Genomic DNA, 24,838 nt, shown 5'->3' with positions numbered 1-24,838 from the left:
AAGGGTATGCCGTCGCAGTCCGTTGTACAGAAGACAGCGGCGAAGTGACAAATTACTCGAGTTTATCCGCAGCCCTCGTTTTTAAGGGGCGCGCATTCCACCTCGGGAATCAAGCGGCGTTGAGCGGCGAGCTCGAAGACCCCCCCCTCCCCCCCCCCCGGAATTTCTCGTCCGTCTATCCATCATATAAACCTGCGGCGACAATGCTTACAATATCCTTCCGTCACGTCGTCGAGGATCTCTCTCGACCAAAGCTTAGGATCATTTTGCCGTCTCCGCCCAAAAGTTTATGAACCATTCACAGTGTCTGACTCCTCCGCTTCTCTTCGACAATCGTTTTCTGACGCGAAAAAATTGCTGCTCGAGGTTGTCCGTTTGTTGGTTTTCTCTCGGAAAATTTTTGACAAAGAAAGTTGCCGATATACTTTACGTATAATATCGAATAACAAATAATATAAATATTTGTAAGTTTATCGACATTTAATTACAAGTCAAATTTAGATCGTTTTATATATGTCATAATTAGAGCATTTCGTGAAGCTAATTGTGTATTTTAACATTATAAACAAATCGTTAGTTATTAAGTCAAATATCAAGTCAAATACAATTCATGATATCTAATTAGGACTGTCATATCTCAACTGACTTAAATAAATTTACCCTTGGCAAAGTACATAGTAAACGTTCTTATACTCTCTGTATTTTTCTCTCTCTCTCTCTTTCTCTGATTATTCGGTAGAAGTTGCACAGCTTATGCTGCGGTTTATTCCGAGTTTATTCCGTTTCGGGAAACAATGTCGCGTTCAACGAACGATTCAGGGAGTCGCACTTTCGGTATAGGATCTAATGTGCACGATATCACGATAGCGATCTATGAGCACGGAATCGTGACGATTGGAACCGCAGTCGTCTTGGCGCCATTCTTGTTCACCGACGACGATCGATCCGGCTTCATCGTTATCCCCGATTACGACGGAGTTTAATACCGCGCGCGCCAGTTTAAGGGAAACGAAAGTTTTGTAAAGTTTCGGGACGTGTCACGCACAGTGATTTACAGTGATCTACGGTTGAGGCGAAAGTTCTTACGATCGTGTGACATGATTACTCTCACGCTAGACGGAGCATCCGAGGAAGGTAGCCTTATCGGAATAACGATAAGTTGTCCCTGTTCGTCTGAAGGGAAACGATCGTGTATATTCAAAAGGGAAATTTGAATTTGTCAGCCGAATGATAAGATGATACGAAATTTTAGTTTTTCGAAACTTGGAACGGTTTACTTAAAAAAAAAAAAGCGTAGAGATAAGAGATAATATATCAATGATGGGGAAAGTTATAATTTTCTTTGAGCATCCTTTTAAAGAGCCATGGCGCGCCTCTCGATGCTTCGCTTTAACTTCAACGGTAATTTGAATTTACAATTGACCCGGTGACTACCCTCGTCACGGTCGGCCAATATCTCGAGTTACACATGAATATTAAAGGCCATTTCTTAACCAGCTTGCACGTAACCTGAGATACTTCTTACCCCTGGCAGTTGAATTCTCAAAAACGGCGGGCCATCAACGACGAGCATCAATATACGTGTTACCCCTATTTCCATTTTACGTTCACGCGGAAGTTACTTGAGATCCGCTTACGTTAAGAGCCTCTCTCGAGCGAAGCATCATCCAGAAACACGAGCGGAAGATACATCCGAAACACCATCCACGTCGGTAATCGGTCGTAAATAAAATGGAGGCGGCGCGATAAAATCAAATTAATCTCGTCACGGACGATTAACGCTCTTTGATTACTCCAGCGACGAGGGTTCGCCCTCAAAGTAAAATCATCCCTTACCGAGAACCCTTTTCTCGTCTACACGCCCGATTGTCTTTTATATATATGTCTTAGCTTCTCAAGACAGTGTTCGTTTCGAGCTTCCCCCATCGTTCTCGTTCTCTTCCGCCACGACGGTTCTGTCCCCCCTCCGGTATAACGAGCTGTAGCAAACACCTTCCGAACTCTCGAGATTAATTACGAGGTATCGGAGTAATCGAAGACGAACTGCGCCGACAAAGTTTCGAGGACAAGGCGAAAGAGAGGGCACAGGCACATTCGAACGGAGGCTATCGCTGACTCCATTGTCTCTGATTCTCGCGTCACCTGATCCTCCCAACCTGGCGCCGTTCATTCATTCCTAACGAGTTGGCAACGTTATCGGTTAGAGTGGACAGCGCCATGGCGTGTCCACTGAGACGTTAACACCGATACTCATCCACCTACTCTGAACCCTCCCGCTGGGATTCGGAAGCATCGCTGTCTCGTGTCCCTACATATATACGTGTTCGTGGAACAGCCTGCCGCGTGTATTTGTATGTATTTGTGCACGTGCGCATCTATATAATACTGCAGATATAACGTCCAATGAGCGACCGCAGACTGGCCGGGGCCAGTCGGGGGTCGCCGGTACACTCGAGTGATTTTCAAGCTGGTCGCAATAGGATACCCCGCTACGTCGTACTCTGCATCGGTTAACCCGGCGGATCGCCCCTAGGGATGACGGCGCTGACCGATCAGCCATTGCCGCGAGATCGTCGTCTCTTCCCGATCGCCAGTCCGTTTTGCTCTTCACCGATTTTCTCTCATTCAATACGTTTCCCTCTGGATTTTCCATCCTATCCCGCGTATTCGTATTGTTCGTATTGCACGTACATCTCCCTATCTCTTTTGAGAACCGGACTCATTTCTTTTTTCTCCTCTTTCTCTATGGTCGCGATAAATAGAAAATAACAGTGGCGATGGAATTTAGTGGATTAGTTAGAGAGTCGCCAACACGAAAGAGAGTAACGGGTCTGCGGTCATCTCCAGGCTGTTTTCGCGGCGGCGTTTACGAGCGAACCGGAACCACAGTAAAAATATAATTCAGCCGGGCACACGCCGAAAAGTTCGGGTCGGGTAATGAAGAAGGATAAGGCAGCCGTCGGTTGTAGTATGTAGCGGTATGCGGACCGATGTTCGCGGAAACGGTGTTTTCGTTAGAGATAGCACAGTCTGGTGCAATTTATCGTTAGACCCGATCCGTATGTTATACATTGTTGTAACATCCGTCACTGCACTCGTTGAGAAAGCACGCTGCGCGCCAATTAGTATTATCTCTACTTCACTCTGTACGAGATATTTTTGAAAATATGTATACAGTGCTCTGGAGAATCGAACGTGTAACTGTACCGTGTTTTAAAACTCGTTAAACATATATTACAACTTTTGGCCTAATTTTCTTGTTCTAAACAATTATCTGTACAGAGGCTCGTGAGACTGTTTCTATTAAAATGCAGTTGATATATATATATATATATGTTGGTATGTAAGTTTAAGAATTTATACAGAAAGTAAATTGTTTGAAATATTTCACGATTGAGATTTTCTGTTTGAACGAAAAGTAGGTAATAAATCCTTGCTAGAGAGCCGTACAAGTCGAGAATCGTAGTCACTTGCTTCTCGAAGTTCACAACGAATCTCACTCATTTCATAAATTTCCTAACTTACGATTATTCAAATAACTTATCGTAGAATAATTTCAAGAGTTCATTTCGCCTGACGTAACATCGTAGAAATCGCAAAGAGCCTCCAACTCCGGACAGTGTAAACCAACTTGGAAAATTCACAGGTTCTTGGAAAGCATTTTCATTGGAATGATTTTATCATATTTTCGTATTATATGTCTATACATTTATAAGTGGATTGTAAGTGCCGTCTAATAAAAATTAAGTTTTTCGTGATGTACGAATTGTAATCACTTTTACATAATTCCATAATAATATAATAACGTCTCTTTTTTACGGCAAAATAAAAATAAAGTTTACATTTTCTTATCGTGTTACTGTTTTCAATTTGAAAATTCATTATCACAGATTTTTTATTGTAACAGAAATACATATTCCATAGCTTTATGAAACACATCTTTATGAAAGACAATTATTACGAGCGGTGCGATAAGATCGCTTCGCGGCTTCTTAAAAGGTGAACCACCGTTCAAATTTAATCTCTCCGCGATAGGGGAAAACGTATCCGTTCCATAATCTTTCCCTTTATCACCGTCATCCTCGTTGATGCTTCCGAGGTCGTGGTTAAATCCGGCGATTGACAGACGAAGATTGAAGGGCGGCCATGCTCGCCGAGGCGGGATAAGACACCGTTTAACGCAGTATCGAAAAAAGGGGGAAAAAAAGCAAAGATGAAAAAAGAAGAGAAGTGAGCGAACGAGAGGGGAAAAATGCTACAGAGGAATGGAATGGCACGCAGATTAAAAGGATGCCTACGTAGAGCTTATCCACTGTGATAGGGATCCACCTGCTTCTTTCCCTCCAATCTTACCTCCGTCTGTCTCTTTTCCACGCGCTTCTCCTTCCCCTCATCCTTTCTTCGTCGAAGAGAGGAGTTGGCCTAACGCCAGGGAAAAGCAATATTGTAGCAGCAGGCTATCTATCCCCCTCGTGACTCCAGCCTGCTAGCAATTCTACCTGCCTTGCGCGCAGGATGCATATACAGGATGCATCAGAAGTCGTAATCTCGTAATTAGATATTCGTACTAGTATGATAAATTCTTGCGACAAATTTCTTCTGCGTTTTACGGTTATAAATTTCCTTATGACTTTATTTAACAAATAAAGTGATAATACATCACCACGTAACACAAAAATTTACAAATAATTATACCAATAAGAGATAGGTAAATATTGTAGTATACTGTTTTATACAGTTTTATTTCTGCTTGTTTGTATCTGAAGCTTATATCATTCAAGATTCAAACAGCTAGGAAAATCAAAACTTTGGCTGAGAAAAACTTGGCTCTAAATTTATCGAGAAATTCATAGAGGAAACGCGAGCTTCTGATACATCCTGTAGGCATGTAAAACGTAACCCATACGATACGGGGCACAGCCCCGTACTATCTTACTTACTAAGCACTACCACGATCACCAACTACCACCGCCGCTGCCACTACCGCTGCTACCCCCGTTTGTCTGATTTATAACCCTCGGTCTAATATACTGTTTTAAAGGCGACGTTGTCGGAGAGGAATCTCGATGTATGTCGGGAAGTGATATCGTCCGCGGAACCCCTTCCGGGCGCGATGCCGGTTCGTGAAGATGCTAGGCAGGAAGTCGTTATCAGCCATCGCGTCCATTAACGCACGCGTATAACATCCCCTTGGCCAAGTTAATCCCCTAACATAGCTATAAAACTGACGCATCGTCGTGTTTTGTAAGAAAATCGCACGGACATTATATCCACCGGCTATGGAAATATTTTCATTCTCGTAGCACGATTCGAGATCACAATCGCGGACAACCTCGGTCGGAAAGACATAATGGATAACTTGAAATTAAGAGGAAATATGAGAGAAAATAGTCTGTAATTATCTAAGAAATATTCGCTCGAAAAGTAAATTTGCAATAAACAATTTTAATTGCAAAGAAAACAAGCTCGCGCCGACAAAATGATTGTAACATTAACTCAATCTTGTTCACAAAAAGTACGATTCAGCTCTATCGGTGCTAGCGTCTCATTTAAAACGCGCATATAATTACGTCACGATTATCTGCAGTGACCCACAACTCCGATAGCTTACATTCGCGTGATGTGCAGGTTTCTGTAGATATCAAGTGATCGCCGCTGTTGATTAAAGACACTGCGGCGCCGTAATGGCATCCCTATAACGTGTAGATATAAGCCGAACGCGTTTACACTCTTTGAAACTATCAAGAATTCTTTTTATAAAAAGAGAACCGAAGAGAGATCAGAACAACTGATGTAACCAGTCGATCGATATTATACACTGTCGTTCTCCAACTTTATTTACCGTTTCGGTGATAGCAGAGACAATAGGGTATTTTAAAGTGTTTAGATAAGCGAATGTGGTGGTTTTTAACCGACGATACGGGTTGATTCGGAACGCGGCTGCGGAAGAACGGTACGGTGGCTTTATAAACCCTCTCTGTTTTCAAAGCTTAAATCGTTCATGCTAGACGACGCGAAATCGATATTATTTTCCAAGGGACCAACACTTGCCGACACGCGTAAGCTGCAGAATTTCCCTGTAAAATGTTTCACGCAACGGGTTCGCAAGCGGAACCGGAAGGATGATCGTAACTATTTATCTGGAATTCCAAATCGTCTACCTGCTCGCACCTTCCGCTACATACAAACGACAATATTTTCGATATCTGTCGGTGCAATACGAAATCGATATTCGGTTCCGCAAAGTAGCCGCAATGGTTGGGCGAAGTCACGACGTCCCATCTAGCACGCGAATATCCGCTGAATAATATTCTCGAAAATGTAGATTTAACGCGTATCTTTTCTATGATTTCATCAACCCTATCGGCATAAGCGGATGCGACGAAATATCTTCTTTGCAATATTATTTTGGCGGGGCGTGAGATAGATGCAACGTTAAAAATAATTAATTTCAAAGATATCTGAAGAAAGTGTTAAAATATATTGAATGATACATTAAAATAATTTTAATCTTTTTTTTTTAGGAAATTTTTGCGATTACCAAAAGCTGTACAAATTAACATTTTCCAAAAATTTGATAAAAATATTATATATATATACATATTTATATAAAACTTTCTCGAAAACTTTAAAGAGATATTTTTCTAAACTTTGTAATATCATAGAGATAAAATCCTGATTATCTTATTTTTTTGTTATTATATATATAATAAATTAAATGCATGGAATAGCTAGCAGAAAAAAAACAATCCTATTATGACAATCTAAACGGTATCACGTTGCTACGTCGTCGCCGAGGATACGACAGCGTCAGTCGAGGAAGTAAATCATAGAAATACTCCTTGGCGAATCCGATCGACTTGGCGGAGCAAGAGAGAGCACGGACAAAAACGGAAAAAGAGAGAAAGAGAAATATATGTGTGTGTGTGTGTGGAAAGAGACGCAGAGACTTATCTTCTCCGTCTTCCGAGTTTAAATCGCTCACGCTCGACAGGTCGAAATCGATATCGCTCTCCACGAAGCGGCGTCAGCAGACACACGCTCCTTTCCTTGGCGCGCTATACATACGATATACGTCCATCGTCTCGCGGCATGCGAGAATGTTTCCCATCGATCTTCAACGATCTTCCATCCCTCCGAACTTGCGCCCGGGAAATCTCGGGCGCGCGCTTAAATAATCGAACGCGGCATGCATTCAATCGTTGCAGCAACTTGCCCAAACGGCTATTCCATCCGGATAAGATTTGCTTGCTTCCTATCGTGAGAGATTTTCTCCAGGAGTGTTTCCTCGGAGAATTCGCGAGGCTTTGCTTTAGTTCGCGTCGGAGGCTGTCGGGTCCGAAGTTTCTGAGGGAAACTCGCCAACTCCATATTAACCCTTCGACGATAACGCGTCATTCTATAGGACGACGTCTACGATGTGCGCTGCAACGTCTCGTCGCATTTGCATGTTACATTTGCCTGTAACTGGCGCCGATCTTGCCGATAATTTGATAGAGCATACGGAGAAACGTGGAATATCTTATATAAACATTTATAGATATATTATCGAACAAAATGTAAAAATTTATCTTTTTATTCGTTTCGTATTTCCCTCTACGATAAAAAGTTTTTGTAAACGCTATATTTAATGGAAACGATAAAAATACTAAAAAAATATTCTGATTTTATTTCAAGAGAAAACCGTGAATACCATGTTCGTTTTATTATTTAATGGCGACATAAAAACGCAATCGATGTTCACGAAAGCAAATGATCGCCATTAAGCAATATGGTATCAGTCTAATATGATTTCCATGCTCGTACGACCGCAGATTTTGGCATGGGCGCAGATTGCCATATACTGGACGCTACTTGTCTACGATAATATGATTTATCTCGCCGAGAGTGTGCCTGGTCCCCTGGGAATAGCTGCCGAACGATAAATATCGACAAGCGCGCGATTGAATAAATCATCAACGATAGAACAGGAACCAGGACACTCGTTCGCCGCGGCAGACGGTTTCATAAATGGCAGTTTAAACTGGAAAGGGAAATGGTCCTGTTAGTTCTCTGCCAGAGCAGGACAAGAATTTCCTGCGTTTAATAGCCACAGTACTCTCCATGGTCGAAACGCGATTACGCAAAATTTATTTTCCGATATCGCTCCACATCGCTCCGGCGAAACGACTTCGTTTAAGGACACAACGAAGACAACGACGGCATTCGTGAAAGTAAAGCGAGAGTGTAAAATCTAATCGCACGCCCGACGCGACTTTGCTTTGTCGAAATCGCTTCCTCGTGAAAATCTCGTTCCCTATTTTCATTTGAAGAATGCAATCGCAGTTGGCACTAATAGAATTTAAGGGCACGTCGGAATTGATTTACGTCCCCTTCGTTCGGCTACGGTCGATGCTAATCCGTTTTGTCTGAAAATTTTGAAGATTCGGTTAGATGAAGTGTCGAAATTCACGACAATTTTCAGCATAAAAACAAAAATTATACATATATTTTTTTTTTCCATGAACGTAAAATTAAACGATTTTGCCCTGTATCATAAATTATATTTGCGATCGGCCGCAAAACGAGTAATTTTTTACGTTTTGATTTTCGAAAGCTGTTCCACATGATTGACAAACTACGAATGTATTTTATGAAACGCATTTTTGTATGCCAATCGTAATCGACAAAAATTTACATTCGTCGAGTTTGCCGCAGGATAGATAGAAAATTAAAAAAAGAGGATCTAAAAAGCTCTGCCACGTACGCGAAACGAATTGTATTTTTTCGCGTACCGCTAAATTGTGCCGATTCAGAATCTTGAAATACCTACAATAAATTGCAAAATCGCAAAAAGGGCAAACGCCGGTGACGAAACGAATTTCAATTGCCTCCTGGTGAATCAAAATGCTCCGTCGCAGTTACCGCGTCGTGAGTAATGGTGGTTTGATTTAAAATTTCTCTATAAATGAAATCTCTATCTATATAGTGACGATTGATGATGCCAAGATTGTAGATTCGATGGACAGATGTCTATCATGAATGAATATTCATTTATATTTACGCATTGTTCATTCAGACGTACAATCACGAATAGAATCTTTATTATTTAGCGTTTAAAACAAAACAAAAAAAGAATAAATAAATAAAACTAGCCGAATCGTTACTAATGATTTCATTATTAAAGATTGAAAACTTGCGTAATTATTAAAAATTGCAGTAACAAATGCAAAAGTGGAGTTGGAATAAAAAAAGAGAAAGGCCAGATTTTTAATTAAAGAAATCTCTTTAACGAGAATAATAAACCAACACAGTAAATACATACTGTCGCTAAATACGTTGCTGGCATCGGGAATGTAATCTTGATATGCGTGCTCATGAAATGATACATTTACAATCTCTGAGTGACAAACGGCGACACGCTTATGCATTCATATATTCATTACCGACATTCAGAAACTTCCGACCTCTTTCTCTGTCGTCGTATCGCGGAACTGGGACAAAGTGTCGTATACAGCAAGGTGAACACGACGAGGAAAGCGATATTTAACAGGATTACGATGAAAGCTACGCGAGGAATGCAAATAAATTCTGTTCCAATTAAAGTCGATGCATTATCCCCGGATTCGTTCGATGATAAAATTCATTGATCGAAATAATGCACTTTTGCATTTCTATTAACCAAATCATCCGTAGTATAAACACTGCCAAATAGACATGAGACAATTTTACAGATCAATTCATACATCAATTATATATTATCTTTCTATAATTAAAAAAAAATCCTTTTTTTTATTTAATATAATAATAATGTAATATAATTGTGTAATATAATATCATCATCATTTATTAAATTTGTAACAAAGGCAGAATTATCACCTTGTACGTCTAACGTGCGATATGATCAAGAATAGAAAGGTGCTGCGAATGCGGTCTGCATAAAGTCCGGCGTTACAAAAGGGAATACGTAATGATGCACTTAAAAGGGTGCGCAGGGTCAAAGGGAAGGTTAAATATATCAAACTACGACTACGTGCGAGAAATACGTACAGGGAATTACGGAGTATTTCGAAATCTGACTTTAATCTTCGCACTGTCAACGCGATATCAATTCGATATTACGGGAAATGTTCAAATAATTATTTTCGGCAGATGTATGTTCTTTCTCTCTCTCTCCCTCTTTCCCTTTCTCTTTCTGTTTTTTATTTTGAAAATACTTGTTCAGTAACGGAAGGCGTTATAATTGAATAATTTATCAGCGTCCGTGATGAGAAACGATTAGCTAAACTTCGACGTTACTTCCATCGGTTACCGAGGTTCCGCTTTCAAAGTGGCAGCTTAATACGAAGCTCTTCACAGGACGAAGTTGCGAGCTATACTTTTAAATTGCGCCACGCAAAAGAGTTTATAGTAAGACGTAAACCGAAGATTTGCCGAGAGAAGAAACACGAACTGTTGTTTCGACAGCGGAAGGTGCGGAGTTACGTTCATTAAATCATAAACGCGAAAATGGATAGTGCACATCAGGATCCAGGTTTAAAGTTTTGCTCGCTACTGTTGCGAGAAAGAAGTAACGTAAAAAAAAAAAAAAGAAAGAAGATAGGGATAGGGAAGGGTGATCTGGAAAGCGGTGCGGAACGAAAATGAGAAAGGTGAATGATATAAAGAGCGTGCGTGACTCTTTATTCCTGGGATATTTGCATTCATGAATCTCGTGACGCGGAAAAGCCGCAGACACATGCAGCGTTCATCGTAATGCAGCGCGGATTACTAGCGCATAATGTGATTTCGCTATATCGGCTTTTTTTCTTATTGCGCCATCGCGGCATATATTAAACATCATATAGCTCTGCAGTAAATATAAGTACAATTGCATGTTTACATTTTTAAAAAATACAAAAAGTTTCACATATATAAATATATTAGCAAAAATTTATTTAGGCGAACTTTTTCTAATTCTCTTTTAAATATTAAAATTTATTACATTTTGTCCTTCCTCTCTCTCTCTCTCTCTCTCTCTCTCTGAATCGTTTTTTAAATTTCTTTTCATAAAATGTATATTGTGTATACTTGTATGTCGCGTAATGTAAATTAGTCGGTGTGAATGTTAGTGTAATACATGAATGTTCAGAAAAACTCATAAAAACGTCTGCTATGTCTCCGGCTTCCTGCGTACAATAACGTGGCAGTGATCGATCAAGCTGAAAAATGCCAGGAACCACAGAAAACATATTTCGCTGAGACCGCACTAGAATTTCGTGAAATTTTACGACCGGAAGTTAAGCTGATCCGACGAAGACAAAGTTCAGGGCTATTACCCTTGTCGTCAGAACGTGACTTGAATAAGAATACATGTAAACGAAAAAAATGTATGATTTTCCGGATCATATGCTGCCTTTTATCTCCGAAAAGAAAAAAATTACACATATTCCTTTTTTTTTTACATATTTATATGCAGATTATATAAGTGCATCTTGAAAAAAAAAAAAAAATCATTTAATATTATTTTATAGCTGTTAAACAGAAAACAAAAGAAATATCGTATTCACGAGTGTAAAACGATCTTGATACTTCGATCATGTAATTCTGAATCTCATAATAGCACTTTACCATGGAAAATACTCAAACTCTTATGTAATATTATCTTGCATAAATATTACGTTATATAATTAGATGTGATTAAATCTTCTTTTCCTGTTTTGAATCGTCTTTTTTTCTTAAATTTCTTCGTACAAAATAATTTCCACAATGGAAACTATTTTTTCATTGATCATATATGTTGGAGCGGATTAATGTAGAAATAATAAGCGATGTGGATACTAATTATAAGGAATAATCTGCAGAAGAAATTTATTTTATATTTGTCAAATTGAAGTATATATCTGTGTGGTGCCATCTCACGATAAAGATGATAAGTATTTTTCAACATATAATAGATTAGATAAGTTATCTCTTTGTCTCTCTCTCTCTCTCAGTAATAGTAAGTATTTAATATTATCCCCCCGAAGAACATATTTATATATATAAAATATAATAAATTATATATTCTTAGACAAATAAATTTTTTCGCAAACTTCCTCAAATAATATTAGTTTAATAAAACACATTGACATTTTAGTTTATAAAATAAATTATTTCTTTTTATTTTTTGAGAAATAAAATCTAATATGTATCTTATTTATTTAAATAATAGATGCAATAAATATAATTTGAAAACATATAATATGGCGTGCTTGTGCAAGAGAAAAATTATTTAAACTTTTTTTGCAAAGATAAATAATTGAAGAATAAAAAAATGCACACTATATATTTTTTATTTATTAAATTGTATTATATTATATCTTCTTATTTACCATATGTGTCTATGCACATATATGTATATCTGTCTGATCCACTGATGATCATTTTTCATTTCTTTCGTTACAATTTTGCTAAAAATTATGCAATACTAATCTCTGCAAACTATCATCTAATACAAGATGTGAAGAAATAGATAAAAAGAAATTCATACCTGGTGTATAAAGAACAAAATTTCCACCAAATATTTCTAAAATGTCACTTGGATATCACTCGCGTACATGCAACTCGCACAACTCGAAACACTCTCGCGAAATATCGCTCTACGATCGAAAGTTTATCACGAGATATGTCGTATCGCGTCGCGGAAAGATTTGTTTGGCACAAATAAATCGAAATCGTTTAAAGTGTTTTCGATGTTGCGACGTCGCGTGTGCCATGGCGGTGCTGAACAGCTGTTCGTCAATCGTGGGGGTTGTTTGGCAGGAAGAAGGGTTGACCATTGTCCTTTATGGCCATCTATAGCAGAGTGCCAGTAACTACTCGTCGTCTTTTACATCTCCACTGTTTAACTTCCGCAGGAAATATCAATTTCTGAATCTTTTAATTGTTAAATTTTACCTATTAATGTTAAATAATTCTACTTTTTACTGATATATTTACAATTAATAATTTTTTAGAATTGTCTATATATCTTTGTGCTACGAATTACTTTATTATAGTATAGGACAATTAATAAATATATGTAACTTTTTATGAAAAAATTATATATTGACATGTGACGGTGAATATAGATATAGAGATTCACTTCCCATAGATACAGTTCCTTTAATGTAAACACGGTGACAAATGTTGTTTAACTTCGAAGGCCGCGATATACCTGACAAAGCTATCCTTGCATATTATCACGTGCGATCAATACAATCAAATACGCAAAGAACGTCATTCGTCACGCGTATTTAAATATGCGTTTGAAATAATGTAGATGCATGTATGAATATGCGTTCTCTCGCAAAAATGGACAGGAGATATATTTAAATTTAATATTTTACAAAATAAATTTTAATCGCATAAATTAATTATTTATATTCTTATGATATATATATTTTAAACAACGAAGACATTTCGGTTGCGACACGCGTACGTTTAATGTCATCATATTCTAATGCAATTGTCGTAACTCATTTTTTATGCAACGCGATATTCTCTACCGCATTCTTTTAAACTGTCAACATGAGATTATCGTGAAATGACAATTAGTTCTTTCTACGCACCAAGATAAATAACTTCTCCTATATAGCAACATATCCTCTATAATCTGCCACTCTTTTCTTCTAGTCTCAAATGTTATTTATCATACTTATGCACATAATTATCATACTAGATCGGATAAATTTGTCGATTTATTAATTTTTCATCACTAATTAAGTAACGCGTAAAAAATATTCACATTTTTTATCGTTTTTAATATGTTATCTAAATTTTTATTCCGTAAATAAACTAAATTTTCTACTCTTTTACAAAAAGAACATCTTTACACTATATTGTTAAAATTTGCATATCAATTTTAATATTAAAATCTTGTATCAAATTTTTTTTATTGTTTCCTTCCATCTATCGTTTTCTCTGGGATGGGGAGAATTGTGACTATTTACGGTCCTGTTTCTGTATACCCTCCTTCCATGTGGTTGTATTTACTCACGTAGAAACGCCTGCACGTATATGCCTGTACACATGAAGCAACGTGTAATATAAATGAGCGACCTTGCGAGCGCAACAGGCGTCACTTCACACAACTATAATTCTACAGGGGCTACAGACGGGTATACGACAACGGCACAAGTAAATCCCCCTATTTTAGCGGCAACGGCCACTTCTGTGACAGTAACGTAGTTGCAGCAAATCCCTGATCGGTTTTCAAAAATTTCCATGAAAATTAAAAAATTAAAATTAAATTGATTAAAATTAGCTATCTAATGTAGATTACGCGCAATAAGAGTAATCAATTTAATAATATATTAAATATATTAAACAAAATCATAATTATAATTTTCATTTTGTATGCAACGATAGATGATGAAGAATATTAAAAAAATAGAAAACATTTGGTACGTGTTAAAAAAAAAAATTTAATAATTTATATATATACAAGAAAAATATACATATTTCTTCGGCAAATCTCTTTCTTACGTTTGCTTACGTATAATTCCCAACCATGATGGTCCCCATTGAAAGATACCTCCGGACGCCTCGCTATTATCCATCACTGTAAACCGGCGTCGTGCTGGCCTCTTATAAAGGGAACCCACGCGAGAGCAAGCTGCATACCACGGCGACGCGTCGCGCGCAACCAAAGTCGAACTGTCACGACGCTGCAACAACGATCGCACGCGCGCATTCGCCTGCGAAGCCATTCATGGGACCCCGCGAGTTTCGTTGATGATTGCGATGACGTAGTTGGTCGCTCGGATACGTCGCGATACGCAGTGAATATTACGAGCGCGTGCGACCGATACCGAGTGCGAGCGACTGCGCGCGCGGTGAAAGCTCTCTCGTCGAATTCCTCCTCGTGATCGATGATACTACGCGTGTTCGCGTTTTCGTGACCATGGGATCGAGCGTCTAACATCGTTGGCCATCGACAGGAAGATTCATCGCGGGTGGATATCTCGAGACGTCAGCAGTCACGGACCCGCTAGGCGTGCATCCGCGCCGACATCGCTCCTCGCCGGATAGCAACTATTCCCTTCCTGCTTACTTGAGAGATCTCTTGATCTACCGTTCAGACTTGGGTCGCTGCAGCACTTTGCTCCGAATCGGTGGAATCGCGATTATGGTACAATTTTTACCTCTTCGCATATACTACGAATGCATACCGTTATTGACTTACGTTATTGATTACCTTTGATATTACGACATTAATGTATCGCGCGTGGAATAAACTAATCTGACAGAGAGTAATTAGAATTTTTCCTGAAAATCGAAATCGTCACGCACCGAATTAGGCGCGAATAATGTAACAGATTATTTTCTATCATTATATGCTTCTCTCCGATAAGCAACTATCTTGCGTTAATTAACAAATCATGAAAAGACATTATACTGATGTTGCTTTGCATATATTTACCGTTGTTTAAATTTTAACGACCATGCTCCAAGTAGCGTGTTTTGAATGCTTATGTTATCGGAGAGAAATTTTATTCGATTTATGCACAAAATAACACAGAATAGAAAAATATCCTAATAAAAAATAGAAGTTGTTGCCGTTGTTTTTCCTTTACTTCAGATGACACATACCGAGCATTAAAGTCTCTATTAAGAAGATGAGAGACGCTAGGCGTCTATCGCATTTGACACATTAAATCTCATTAATGACGCGATAATCGAGGTCGGCGTCGCTACGATCTCGGTGGTAAACGTGATTTTCTTCGCGACATTCCGCGGTCATATAGTGGGTCACGCGATTGTTCGAGATCAATCGACGTGGTCGCGACGGGGCGAGATCTTTTTTTTTCTTCTTCATAGGGAAAGTTCGATCGTTCGCTCGTTTCTTCGACGTTCTCTCGGAACTATCCCGTTTCTGCGCGAACGCGGTTTTATTGCATCGAGAACGAAAGGATCGGTATAGCTGTGTGCCGGAACAGCTGACAATCACCTATTGTCGATAATAGAAGTATTACATTGCTTAATGAGAGAAAGCACCGAGGAGTCTTAAGATCGGCAGATTTGCCCAAGAGAATCATCCGAAATATAGCGATATTTCTCTAAACCTTATTTTTCTGAATTAATTCATCTTCTGTAAAATTTATAAATTTGTCTTCAATACTGAAATGAATTGTAAAATATTCGTAGGATATTATAGTCGATATTAAAATGATTGAGACACTTTTTCTTCTTATCAAAACTGATAAGAATGCTTAACGAAGCGTAAAAGTAATTATAAAGCGGGATATTATATTATGTTTCAATAATCAGAGTGTTGCGCCATGTGTTTACTATGTGATAATAATAAAAATAGAAAACTCTTTTCTATTTTTCTAACGAACACGGGAATTCTTGTCGCTGACTGTAGCAAATAAAATTTTTGCGTCGAGATTTATATCTCTAGACTATCGAAAGATATAGCGTCGCGTTATATATGCACGCATATTAATAGCACAGCCGTGCAACTGATTGGCATAAAGTGTTCACGATAGAATTTTGCAGCGTGCACAGACAACGTTACCGAGTCCTCGGTGATCAACCGTTATCTGAACGATCGCTCATTTGCCGATAAGCTGTAATTGGGATTTCGAGAGAAGAAACGCGCGATCATGGCGCTGGCCAAGCTCAGGAATTTCATCGACAACAATCTGAAGACGGTGTCTACAACACCGTTGGATCGCACGGTAAATTTGGAGCCGGAGATCGGTATTAGGATCGTACACTCGCCGAACGATAAAGCGCTCCACGTCACTGTTCTCGGTGCCAGACACTTGCCGCAGAACTTTGGCTTCACCAGAGTCAACAGCTACGTCGTAAAGGTAAAGTAAACGTGACTCGAGAATGTGGATCGATCAAACAAGAGGCGCGTACCTTTCGTCAATAGCACATATATATTCTCGATGCACATTTAGCTCTGTCTATCGACTGAATCTATAAATTTTAATAATTATACGTTTCGATCTTATTTCGTATATATAATCGCTTTTATCTGCATTAATAAAATAACATAATGTTTTTCGCAAAATACGCGTCGCAGAAATGCTAACATTTTTAACACTTAACCAAGTATACTGCAAGATCGTGCTTCGTTTCGCTTCGTCGTACTTTGAATTACACATAAGGCGCTAGTCGAAGAAGCTCTTGGATGTTATCTATGATTACGTAATACCACGAACCACGAGAATATCGTATTGTAGATATGTGCAGGCATTGACTGTAGTATTCTTATCCACTATTCCTTCTGGCATCGTCGCGCGAATCAAACGGCATATCGTCTATATACAATATATCATCTATATACGTTTTCTGTATATATATATACAAAAATCATTTAAGCATTTTTATATATTTCTGGAATATAATTTCTGGAATATGTGGTATATATGGATCTTTAATGAAATTCACCGATAACATCGTAACTTTCATCGCTGGAAGAAAATTGAGTTATAATTAGAATGTAAATTGCTAAAATTAATTTAAGAAATATATATCTTATATTTCGAAGAATAATTTGTCTTAAATAAAAAATGAAAAAGAATAAAAATATATTTCAATTTTATTGCTTGCTTATCTTATTAACTCTTGTTTGATGTAACAAATTTTAATTTGCCATCATCGAAAACAGTAATTTCAAGGTTTAATTTCTCTAGGTGAAGCTGATACCTGGCAAGGAAAAGTTCGAGACCACCACGAAAAATGAATCCTGGCCACAATGGAACGAGGGATTTACTTTTCTCTTGCGCAAAGAAACCAAGCAAAAATTTGGCAAATCGAAGATCGTCGAGGAGGAAATCAACGGATCCAGATTCGTCGTCGCGACTCTCTACGCGATTCTCGAAGATAAACCGCTGATAGCGACTGAAAAGAAAGATTCGGATAAGGAAAAAACATCGCCTACTAAGGGAGAATCTGCGAAGAAGGGTGGGAAGAAGAAGGAGGGTCAGGGCGGTTCTACCGAAAATCAGGAATCCACCAAGAACAAGCTTCTCAGCCAATTCTTTTGCAAAGGTCCCGACAAGCTCGCGGAATCTACGGTTTCGGAGAGAAAAGCTTATGACAAGAGACGAACCATCGGTGCGACAACGATTCCGCTCGATCCAAAAAATTTTGTTTGCAAGGCACCAAAATCGAAACATACCAGCGATATATCTACGGGAGATCTATGGAAACCGTTGCGACCAATCGCAAGTGGTATCATAGGTGCCGAGGAAAGAGTAGGTTTTTACAGTTTCATAAAAATTGCTCAATAATACCGTCGTATAAGCAAAATCATTAAAATTATAATTAGTATTTTTTTTTTAATTTAGGAGAAGTTATAACGTCATTTTACATATTTTAACGAAAATGTGGATGTGCATTTATTATGTTCTAAAAATACTGATATCTTTCTTTGTGATGCGCTGTGTGTTATTTATTAAAAATATTACAATATTTAAATATTAAAATATTTTATGAAACAATATTATTATTTCAGAAGGAAAACAAAAAAGGACAAGTCGAATTATCATTATGTCTATCGAAAGATGAGAAAGACGAAGATAGCGGCGGACAGCTGATACTGTCTCTACACCGTCTGAGATGTTCGCTTCAGACGATGCACGAGCACGAGGGTCTCAAAGGACAAATGTATCTGAAAATGTCGGTTGTCGATAATGGACGAGTAACACATTTTTGGAAGAGCGATCGATTTGCGCCAACGGTATCCACGAAATTTTCGCCGGACACGGCGAGAGTCGTCGCCGACAACCCGTACAAAGGAGCGCTCAATGACGTGAGCTTTGTTGTAAAGTTCGTCTCGAAGAATAAAATGGGTAAAAAAAACCAATAAAAATTTTATCTTTATTGTGATATAAAATATCATAATTTATGTAATTGTATAATTTTATTATACAATTATATTTATGTCTTATTGTTAGGCAAGAAAACTCCCGTAGGCCACTTTGTAATCGGCCCTGACGTTGGTGGAGCTTACGGCGAACAATGGAAGCAAGCTCTAGCGAAACCAGGACAAGAGATAACGAAATGGCAAGCGTTTGAATAAAAATATGACGTACGAGTACTAACTTATTCAACACGACGAGGATCACTGCACTACGTACTTTCCTTTTATATATCTAGAGACACCGCAGGGAAAATGAGAGCGCTGTATACGTGCGTCATAAATATTTGAGATATTGATCGATAAAGCTATTCCAAAGAATACCATAGAATACGTACGTGTACGAATTCGAAGATTATTATATACGTGTGCATTTCTTAATACGTACATTTTTCAGAATCTGTTGCTGATTTTACACGAGAAAAAATCGTTTATAAAAAAGTAATTTTAGGTTTTTATCTTTATATAACAAATTGCACAGATTTTTCATATATAATCCCTTTGTCAATTTTAACCGTCCATAAAGGAGAGAGCTGAATATACTTTTGCCCCAAATTCGATCAATGTAACCGTCCGTAAAGTAAGTAAGAATTACCGTCTAATACATATATGTATAGTTAAAAAAAAAAAAAATAATCGTAACGCTACAAGTACAACATATCATACTTTGTAAGACGCGAAAATATAAGCTCATCATGTTAGTATTAAGTGATATTTTTTTGTTGACACTATAGAATTTTTAAAAGAAAAATAACACAATTTCTATAATTTATATTATAAATTAAGACAATCAAGAGAGCATTATATTGCTGCCTATAAAAACGTACTTTGAGAAAATATATACTTTTTTAGTAAAATGATAACATGAAAAATCTGAACTATAGTTTTATATATACTTGCTCATGTTTATTACCACGCTGATTATAAAAGACGCAAGCGATTAATATTTAAAATCGATGTATTGGCAAAATTAAAAGCCATTTTATTTCGCTAATTATTGTTTATACACATATTTGATAATATAAAGAATTTCATATAAATGATAAAACGACGTAGCAATCGTAAAAAATATGTCTCTATAATTAAATATATTTCTTTAAAGATGTTGAGTTTTAATTAGTTAGTATTTTTATATCTTAAAATAATTGTCATTTAACAACACATTATTTCGTACATATGTTTAAAACATGTTTTTTATTCGTTTATTATTTGCGAAATAGTAAATATATCTTTATATTTGTAAATATACGTTTTTTATTATATATATATATATATATGAATATAAAGACAACTTTTTATTCATTCTTTTTATCGTGGATATAACAAAATAAGTTATTCAAGTTTCATATTCTCTTAATGTGGCTCGGGTAATTTAAATTGTATATTTTCAAATAGTTTTAATACTCTCTTTAAATATGTTTACAACTCAATATAAAAGTATACCGTAAAAGAAAATAGTTAAGGAAATGTTAAAATGTTTACAACATTAAATATTAAGTATTATAAAAAAAATATTTTTTCTGTTCATCTTTATATAAGTATTTCTTTTAGAATAATATACTTAAATAATATTAAAAATATTTTAATGAATATTTGTATTGTACATAATTGACATTAAAATCAATACATTATTTCGTACATATATTTAAAACATATTTTTTTCTTCTTTATTATATGTAGATCAAAAATATCTTTATATTTTTTAAACATACTTAATTATATATTAAATGTGTGTCGAGACAAATTTCTATTAATTTCCTATCGTGAATGTAAAATCAATAAGTTTTTCAGGTTTCATGTTTATCAAGACAATATCTCTATTTTCCGATTCAAAAATTATTTTATTGTCTGCATCTCATACAATCATTTGACAAATTCGTAGGAAATTTTAAATAATAATGTATTACTCATGATATGCTTCATATGAGTGAAGTACGACAGTAAAAATATTATGAATAATGCCTTGTTTGTATCGCGTTTAAAAACTATATATTACTAAAGAATTATGTACAAAAATAATAAAAAAATGGCAAAATACCATGTTAAAACTAAATTGACCGTACAATTAATGGACGGATAATTAATGGACGGTTTTATCTATTTAATCACCAATATCTATATATAAGATTATGTTATAATAGTAAACTATTCCAATATTCGTAAAATTTATAATTTGTACTCTAATATAAAAATGGAAAAAGTTTTATGCAAATATACATTTTTTTATATATATGTAGCAATAGAGAAATATATATACATATATATTTCTATAAAATATTAATATAAATTTTTATTGACAAAATATTGCTTAAGCCAAGGTAAACGCTACTGACTTACTGGAAGTTATTTCTTCATATAAATAGTTTTGCAAGATTTTCATTACCTCTTTATAATAAGGCACACAACAAGCACTTAATTTCTTTTCCCATAAAGAATTAAAAAAATTACAAAATTACATTGTAAACGGACTAGGTAGCACGTAGTACCTATCAATATGTTCAATTGTTTAAGTTTATCTTCTTTTGAAGTTTGATATGTAAAAAAATATGTAAAAAAGAAGAATATTTAATAAGTACAAGTAAAATCTTGAACTGTGAACATATTAAAATCTTAACTATCCAGTGAATCAGATTTGTTACAAATCTCTGGTTAGACTTTTTTAAACAACGATTATGTATCGAACGGTTGTTATCAAACCGATTAACAAAAGCAGCCAATTTCCATATTGATATGGCGCCGAATTACAACCGTCTTTACTATTACATGTACAATATTCCATAAATATATTATATGTTCCAGTTCTCATTAAACAAAATCGTTCGTCACCTGCAATCCCGGGTTCACCCATATAAGCGCAGCTACGAAAATATCTCCATTCGCTATGAACTGTAAACAAAAATTTATGCAGAACATAGGGTGTAACTATAAAATTGATGAGTCACACTTTTATGCTTTATATTTTAAAATGTATGACCTTTTTGACGAATTTTGCGGCACATTGTCGGTTTTACACCTGGCAAATGCTCCAGTTCACCTGTTAGTTTACAATCTGTCATAGGTACAGTGGTATTGTCAAACGGATCCCCGCATTTTGGATCCGTGTCTGACCTGCATTCCCAACATTTAATACAAAGACCTGAAAATTGCGATAAAATCCAACATATTATTTTTAACTATAAATACTTTCCTTAATTATGTTATAAAGATTGTATTTATTTAAATACAATCTAATACACAATTTATTTTTATAAAATAGAGGTTAGGAATGTATCTGTGATATGAAATCCTTATCAAAGTTACGCGCAAAGTTCTGTAAGAATATCGATAAATGCATACATGCGTAAAGTACGTATTCGTGTACCCTCGATCTTTAAAAAGGTTAGGTGAAGGTTAATTTATAAAAATTAATTAGAACCTATGTATTCTTTAGATAACTGACTTAATATACCTTCTTGGACGCAGCAAATTAGGAGAAACACTGTCGCGAGAAAAGACGAACGAATCCAATCGGCCATTTCGGAAAAAACGTGATATATGTCTTATATTTTTACTTCACGAAAACTCCACACGCGAGAGATTCAATGCCTCGAAACTGCTGCAAACATTCTCCTACATACTCTATATGTCCACGCCTATAATCGACACAACTGACCGCACGCTGCGCTGTCGCCCGATTATACCGGGTATCCCAAATATTCTGAATGAATTCTCTTTCCCTGGAAAAGCCTCAGGCAACGATGGCTCATAAATTTATTAAATTTAAATTTCTCTTTCCATTGAATGCCTATTGACACACACAATTACCAAAAGACTACCAATTATTGAAAGAATATCAATTTTTGGAAAGCATTAAATAGTCATGTAAACTAAAATATTTTTAATATTGTAAATAAATATTAAAATTAATATTTCTTTTTTCTTATTATATAATAAATATGTCTTCTGAAATCATTATTATATTGAAACCACTCTATACATCTACGTTAATAATTGTTAAATTATCACAATTACTCGCATCGCAGCCTCTTATAACGCGTGTCTTACAAATAAGTAATGTCTGTAAATTCATATTTACTACCGATATTTCATTATATTATCTTTGAGCGATTGATCAATATTGTTCGAAAAATATTAAGGAACGCAACGCGTTAAAATTAATGAAAATTAAAATAATTTTTATATTGTAAATGAATATAAATAAAGTTTCTCGAGATCGCATCTCTTTATACATTACTGAAGACTTCGGGTATCCTCGGAGTTCGAAGTTACGTCACGCGTGACTCGAGTTAACCGCGCCCGACATATGCAATATTTCTTGCTATAGTGTTACCGGTATATAGCCGCGTGCATACATGTACATATTTACCAGAGAGAGAGAGAAATGAAATTATTTTATATTGGTAAACCACATGTAAGAAAAAAATGCAACACATAAAAAATATGATACTGTATCTATATGTGGATAACTAGAATATAAATAACAGGATTCTAAATCAATATACGTTTAACTAATAAAAAGATTTGCATTATATATATACATTTTGGTAATATACAAAATTATTTTATTTACTATTACTTACAACTTACAATTTTAAATTTATTTATTTTAATTTTACTTAAAATTTTAATTTTTCATGATATATATCGAGTTTAAAATTAATCAAAATATGAAATAAATATAAACACGCAAATAGATACAATATACCATATTTTACATGTAGACATATATCAATATTAAAAAAAAAGAGAGAAACTGTGTAATCGATCGTATAGTAACTGTCAGTTGATTAATTCTAATCGTTCAGCAATTTTTATCAGATGAACACAGTCGTATGTGTTTAAGAGTATCAGCATAAAATAAAAGTTCGATGTTCTTATGAAGGTAAAAAACAATACGCTTCTGAGAAGATAGGGTGCAACATTATTACGATGAACATTTGCCTCGTTCGAAGATTCGTTCAAAGCTCGTTTGCGTGAAAGTATCTCATCTTCCCTTTCTTTAACCGCGATCACGTTCAAGAGTCTGGATCGTGAAACTCTGAATCGACTGGTACGTTGCCGATCGTCTCCCTTTCCCTTCCAGCATCCTCCAGCTATATGTATCAGTCTGAAAGAAAGGGGAGAGGGGGAGGGGGGAGGTGATCTGGACCCCACGGATCTCGTAGCCCGCAGCGATCGGCTCGCTTTCGCGGGTGGTCCGCGCCGACAACCAACGTGCGCGGATCCGAAAAACATTTGAATGCTATAAATAAATATAAATAAATTGATTTGCTGACATTAGCATATAAGTAGCGAGGGGGAGACAGCGACTTTAGAGTCTCCAGCCGCCCGCGTACGCGCGTCTCTCCTGTCCCGTTCCCCTCTTGCGACGGAAATCGTGCCGGCCGGACGTTGATTTATATCGGTGTCCCTTCGGTTCCTGCGGCATTCACTCTCGTCGACTCCTCTTTCCTTTAACTTAAAAGGGCACGGGAGGACTATGAGATCCGGATACGCGTACGGCCATCCCGTCTCCTTTAGTCTCGAGCTCTCGTGGGAATTAATTCGAGAGTAGCGCTCTTTATATGTCGCTATGTCTGCCATTCGCATTGGATTCCATATTCGCACCGAACACGTTAAATTAAATACTATTTTTATTAAGCTCTAATTATATTGTACGAATTATAATCCGGGAATCCTAGAAATAAGTCGGTCTTTAATTTTGAGTAGATTAAAAAATAGAGAACCGCCCTTTTTATTTATTTTAAAAATAGAAAAAAGATAAACTCCTAAAAAGTTATATATATTTAGTCGGCAGATGCCATGAGACGCAAAAGTTAAAAGTTAATAAACGCGTATGTTCAAATATTCATTTTTCCGTAAATTCAGGATGGAACAACGTGTAATTACGTGATGAGATAATTGGAGAAATAAAATCGTAATGATTTATTTATTGTGTATGAAAATTTTACGCGTTTCAAAACTTTTATTCAACACTAG

General features: G+C 36.3%; 3 protein-coding genes across 6 annotated transcripts in view; 1 reads left to right on the top strand and 2 right to left on the bottom strand.

Moving 5' to 3' along the window:
* The window catches only part of Sfl (N-deacetylase and N-sulfotransferase sfl), a 384,325-nt gene that overhangs the window by 262,373 nt on the left and 97,114 nt on the right, over positions 1-24,838 (bottom strand). Inside the window, exon 1 of one of the 3 annotated variants that reach the window (XM_070305099.1) lies at positions 14,467-15,377. The exons of 1 other annotated variant lie outside the window; for it this stretch is intronic. The gene's annotated coding sequence lies outside the window, so the exon portion shown is untranslated. Of the gene's footprint in view, positions 1-12,490; positions 12,900-14,466; positions 15,378-24,838 lie in introns of those variants that run through there. One more of the 3 variants, XM_070305096.1, reaches the window with a different exon arrangement.
* Positions 14,588-19,517, top strand: LOC138938254 (uncharacterized). 2 transcript variants are annotated; one of them, XM_070305102.1, is made up of 5 exons: positions 14,588-15,112; positions 16,483-16,799; positions 17,631-18,194; positions 18,455-18,791; positions 18,897-19,517. In XM_070305102.1, the coding sequence occupies exons 2-5, from the start codon at positions 16,590-16,592 to the stop codon at positions 19,019-19,021; spliced, it is 1,236 nt and encodes a 411-aa protein (XP_070161203.1). In that variant the 5' UTR covers positions 14,588-15,112; positions 16,483-16,589; the 3' UTR covers positions 19,022-19,517. The 2 variants fall into 2 exon arrangements, with proteins under 2 accessions (XP_070161203.1, XP_070161204.1); XM_070305103.1 differs by having other exon boundaries at positions 16,473-16,799.
* Positions 20,737-22,520, bottom strand: Crok (crooked). Its single transcript, XM_070305104.1, has 3 exons — positions 22,308-22,520; positions 21,834-21,995; positions 20,737-21,745 (listed from the first exon to the last, which is right to left on the bottom strand). Exons 1-3 carry the CDS (start codon positions 22,372-22,374, stop codon positions 21,519-21,521), a joined length of 456 nt encoding a protein of 151 aa, XP_070161205.1. The 5' UTR covers positions 22,375-22,520; the 3' UTR covers positions 20,737-21,518.

The sequence above is a fragment of the Polyergus mexicanus genome, unplaced genomic scaffold (assembly GCF_030449975.1).
Source record: "Polyergus mexicanus isolate NDT 795.1 unplaced genomic scaffold, iyPolMexi1.0 SCAF_12, whole genome shotgun sequence".
In the NCBI taxonomy this organism is placed as follows: Eukaryota; Metazoa; Arthropoda; class Insecta; order Hymenoptera; family Formicidae; genus Polyergus; species Polyergus mexicanus.
Note: the sequence above shows the minus strand (reverse complement) of the source record. Positions and strands in the feature narration are given on the sequence as shown.